We start from the raw sequence: 5,398 nt of genomic DNA, 5'->3' as shown, positions 1-5,398 counted from the left end.
ATTGGATCATACTTTTAGATCTAGAAGAATGGTCCTATCTCAGCAGACAATCATAAAACGGTTGCAAAACTGTTGAGTCTGCTGAACGCAGCCATAGGCTGCGTTCAGCAGAACGTTTGTTTTGCAACTGTTGGAAGTTTCCTTCGCGCTAATTGGATCATACTTTTAGATCTAGAAGAATGGTCCTATCTCAGCAGACAATCATAAAACGGTTGCAAAACTGTTGAGTCTGCTGAACGCAGCCATTGCTTCGAAGCGTTTGTAGCGTCAAGTGGACCGTAGCCATAGACATATAAGATAGACCCAGCGTTAGCTATATATACCTAAGTTTGGTAGAACGGTGTGGAGACAAAATATCGGAGCAACTAGAGACCCTATTAATCAGAGTCGCGACATTAGACAGCCAGTTTTGATTGGTCCGCCATTTTTCAGTAATTCCCGCCTATATTCGAATGCCTGTATTGTAGGAATGGGCGATGCGTGTATCAATACGCTAAAATTTGTTTGCAAATTAATCTATTTTGCGAAAAATTAATTTTTCCAACTAAGATGGTGCCATTTTAAACCGATATCTTTACAAAGAATCGCTTTTTTTAAACAAAATTAAAAATTTCGTCTTCGAATCGATATAATCGATTTTTAGTGTTCCGATACGGATATCGCTCATTCAAAGTACAATATATACATTTGTATTATTGTTAAAATCAAACAAAACAAGATTAAACATTTTAAAGTTATTACTAGATAGATTTCTCACATTATATATGAAAATAATGCTCACTAAAAAAATTATGTTTTATCTTTTTTTTTATCAAAGTTATGCATTTTTCGTTGGTGTCCAATTTTTTCCAATATTTGTTGCCCATAATGTTCGACGTTTAGCATCACGCGGAAATGTTTTCATTACATAGCCTTTCGCTGCAGAATTAGTGCAAAATGGGGTTGCACACCCAACCATTTTGCAATTATTTTTATTAATCTTCTAATAAGTCGTACTAATCTTTAAGAACAGAAAGATGTATCACGACTCACGAGAAACTATCAAGGTTAGAAAGAGACACAATGTATTCCTCTCTCTTTCGTGTGATTTTGCTGAAACTAGAAACCCTTAAGAGAAAGTGGGAAAGAGACCATGAAGAGAGTTTCTAATTAGAGTCTCTTTTTCTCGTGTCGCGACTCTGATTAGAGGGTCTCTAGGGGCAACCTTTCCTTCTCTACACGCGCATATTGACAGTAAACGTACCGTCTTCTTGAAACGTATTTTGGTAATACTCAAGAATTCTATCTTCCTCACCGATTTTGACGAAATTAGGCTTATTCGATGCGTTTTTGCACGAAATGAACGAATGTGGCAATAAAAAGTGACGCTCTGCCCCGTAGACTGAGATATTAATCGTTGAAGTTAACGACTATCTAGGTTAGGAAATCTGTCACATCGATGGCATAGAGACATGAAAACATATAAGTGAGGTTAGAATAAATATTTTCTACTCTAATTTCATCAAAATCGGTGAGGAAGGTAGAATTCTTGAGTATTAGCCTTACCTTTATATCTTATTTTATTCTTTCAGTAATATAGATGTCAAAATGCGCGCGCAGAGAAGGATAGGCTGCCACGATATTTTGCTTCTCGTACCGTTCTGCCAAACTCAGCATATACTATAGAAAAATATATGGGTGCTGGGTCTATCTTATATATCTATGAGGCAACCCGTCATACTGACCTGTATGGTGTTGCAATACCCTGTACATATATGTATACATTTTAATGTCCCACCCCAAATAACTTTTTTATTTTTGATCTTAGAAAAAAAATGTTTCAGACAAAAGATTATGTCAGACAAATGTTACAAGAATATCCAATGAAAAATAGGAGTTTCTATTTAAGAAATTGAAAGTGACCTTCACGTGACCTTCAAGCAACTATTCAAGGTCAAACTAATGACACCATCTTATATCCCCCTCAAAGCCATACAACTTTTGTCTAAAACATTTTTTTCTAAGATCAAAAATAAAAAAGTTATTTGAGGTGAACATTAAAATGGGACACTCTATATGCATATACAGGGTATTATCTTAATGCATTTTAAATAATGCATTAAGATTTCTCGAAAACTAGGATAGAAAAATGTTTCAAACAAAAGTTTATGGTTCGGAGGAAGACATAAGAAGGTACTATACCGTAACTTTCAAACCTTATAACTCGAAAAGTACTTAATGAAAAATAACTTTATTATAGTATATTTTGAAAAGCTCTTGACACCAGTTGTTAATTTCTGGCATCAAAAATATGGTGTTTCATTTTAAAAAATCGATGTGATCTTGATCTGCCCTTAACGACCCAAGGTCAAATCAATGGTATTTTCTTATGCCCCCCTCCGAAGCATACAACTTTTGTTTGAAACATTTTTTCGTATCTACCTTAGTTTTCGAGAAATCTTAATGCATTATTTAAAATGGGACATCTTGTATATATACACAAAGAAAAATAATATCTTTTTAATTAATAATTATACTTATTAATAAATAATTAACATAACATTTAATTTTTTATTTTCCGCATTATCTATTACTATTTCTGTAGTAATACTTTTGTATGTTTAACACTTGAAAAGTATTTTACCTAGAGCGTTCTACAAATAAATATATATCTATCTATGTATATCGGAAAGAATAAAAAACTTTGCTCGTTAAACTATTTCGTGAAATTAAATTCACCCATTTTAATAAATCTGCACTACGCTTTGTGTGCAAAAATCGTAAGTTCAAGTTTATTTTTTAAGTATTATAAGTGCCATGCAATTTTGAAAATTTTGTTGAAATCTTAATATATCGCCACAATTTACACTTGACAAATCATGACATTGCGAAACTAGGCTCATATTACTTTCAAAATAAGAAGTTCAAAAGCGGAGAAAAATAACCAGTAGGTAATAATTATGTAAAGTGATGCGTCATAAGTGTAAAATTAGTACAGAATTAACATGTAGTATATAACATAATATTACAATAAATAGGTAACAATTTTCTAAAAAAAATTTTTTTACTATGAGTAGATCTCTTCAATTTTTCTTTCTTTAACAATATCATATGTATTTTTTAAAATAGTAAACGCAATTATTTTGTAATTATTAAATTGTATTTATTAAAATTTAAAAAAAGATATAGGTAGTGGGAACTATATACTGATAAAACTTAATAATGTTTGTTTTACTTGGAAATTTTTTCACTGGCCGCGAAAGATTCCGAAAACGTTCTCTGTTTAAAAATAAAGTAATACCAAATACAGTTTTTAATTGCACATACCTTTCACTGTGACCAAGACAGCAATCAAAATTATCGTGCGGAGCATTTTGAATTATTGTAAGGAACTCTTCTTAATCTGCAAATAAAGTAATAAAATGCGTATCACTTTTCGATTAAACACTGATACATAAAAATATTATAGATTAATATATATATATATACATACGTACTGCATTATACGTTTATTTTAATTGACTAACATCTGTAATAATAGCCATCAGTGCGTAAAATCAACAGATAATTGGAATTTATTAATGATTTAGATTTTTAGATATTTTATATTGATTGTTAAAAATCTCTAGTTACATCAATATTGGCAACGCGTCAAATATTCAAAATTTTTATAGTACCGGTATGTACTTTTTTGATAATTTTTTGATAATATGTGTGATATATTGTATCTTAATATTATTTACTGTTATTATATTATATTAAATAGCGATATTAATAAATTAATTTTATTTCGATTATTATATAAAATCAAGAAATATATCGATAGATAATAAGCATTTTTTTAACACTATTTTTTATTTTTCTGTTTTTATTGTATTTTCCTGTAGCCATGATTAATTACCTTTTTTTTAATTATTAAATTTATTTGATTATATTATACACAAAAGAGTGTTGTAAATTTAAATGCTCATTTAAGCCATATTAAACTAAATCTAAATTTTTGACGGATTAGAAATAGATCATTACATAATCACTAAAAATGTAATGCTTAAACTTGACATCTAGATACATAGATATTCAGAAGCATAAAAAGAATAACCGTAACGAATTGTAACATTTCAACAATCCTCCTTTTCCTTTTTTTCAAGAGAATTCTGTTTTTCAGTTTAATTCTTCTCTTTTTAGTTTAATTCTTTTTAATATAATCTCTTATATGTATATAATATAGATTTGTACCTCAGTATAGTTGAAAGTCCTGCTATTCGTAGAACAGAAACATTACTATCGTTTATTCGTTAATGATGATGACTGAAGAATAGCGCGACATTAGTCATTCGTGCGTGCCTATCGGAACGTACAATAATGTTTCCGATAAGCTGTCGGTAATGTATTTATCAGTACATTTTAATACATGCACATTTTCTTAGTTTAGAAAACTATCTTTTTTAGGGAAATAAAAGTTGTTCTTGCTATGATATGTTCGAGAAATTGCACTAGTTTACATCTTGAGAATTATTTTGAACTAGGCAAGATGTTTATCATTGTCATAAATTTTTAGATACTGAAAATGATATCGCAAGCCAAATTTACTATATCGGGTTTTCAAAATAACTGACGTACATTAAAAATGACTTTTTTGTGTAAAAAATGTTAACATTGTATTAAAAATCTAATCAGAAGTCATAAATTATTCATCCTATTTAAAAAATGCTTTTTTTATTTCAATATATTAATTTTTAATCATTATAAAGGATTTAAATGTTGTTGAAAATTAGCTTGTGACAATGTTTTGCAGTAATTAAAAATATGTAAGATTATTTTATCTGGTTTAAAATAAAAAAAATATTTTTTTGTAAATTGTTACTTCTTTTTTAATAATTTTTAATAAAGTGTTTAAAGACACGTTTGTCTGTAATTACGTAATGAGACAAATTGATATAATTTAGACGAGCATAGATATGATAGGTCTATGCAATTGAGTTTATGATCTAATTTACGGTCTCCCTTCAAAATCATTTTTTGCTACACTCATTGTATGTATTGATAAAATATTTATTTTTAAAAAAGTTAGTTAAAAGAGAAAAGTCAATTTATTTACTTCTAAGAAAATACACAAGAGATCGAGTTAATATTTATATCTCAAGAATACTTCTCTTAAGAATTTTATAGAAAATAATATATTCGTAACATATTTGTTATAAGAGGGTACTTATATCGAATAGGGGACCCCCCCCTCTTATGATCTTGATTTTATCATATATTATCAAGATCATGACTTTGAGTAACCTCCAACAGGTTTTAGTCGTCGCTCGTCCTTCATTAAAAAGTTATTAACAGTTAAAGTTAGCAATTATTTCCCTGCTACATGAAAAGTCAAATAACTTGAGAGAGAGAGAGAGAGAGAGAGAGAGAGAGAGAG

General features: G+C 29.3%; 1 protein-coding gene across 8 annotated transcripts in view; it reads right to left on the bottom strand.

Annotated features, from left to right (window-relative positions):
• Positions 1 to 5,398, bottom strand: part of LOC108728386 (glucosylceramidase) — a 14,237-nt gene that overhangs the window by 8,399 nt on the left and 440 nt on the right. For 5 of the 8 annotated variants that reach the window (XM_018456915.1, XM_018456910.1, XM_018456913.1 and 2 more), the window contains exon 2: positions 3,307 to 3,382. In XM_018456915.1, the coding sequence (XP_018312417.1) occupies positions 3,307 to 3,352 (46 nt within the window). In that variant the 5' untranslated portion in view covers positions 3,353 to 3,382. Of the gene's footprint in view, positions 1 to 3,306; positions 3,390 to 3,476; positions 3,496 to 4,215; positions 4,494 to 5,398 lie in introns of those variants that run through there. The other 3 variants (XM_018456912.1, XM_018456914.1, XM_018456911.1) reach the window with 3 other exon arrangements.

This window comes from Mycetomoellerius zeteki, unplaced genomic scaffold, assembly GCF_001594055.1.
Source record: "Mycetomoellerius zeteki isolate Tzet28-1 unplaced genomic scaffold, Tzet1.0 scaffold61, whole genome shotgun sequence".
Classification (NCBI taxonomy): domain Eukaryota; kingdom Metazoa; phylum Arthropoda; class Insecta; order Hymenoptera; family Formicidae; genus Mycetomoellerius; species Mycetomoellerius zeteki.
The sequence above is the reverse complement of the archived record's forward strand: the minus strand, read 5'-3'. Positions and strand labels throughout refer to the sequence as shown.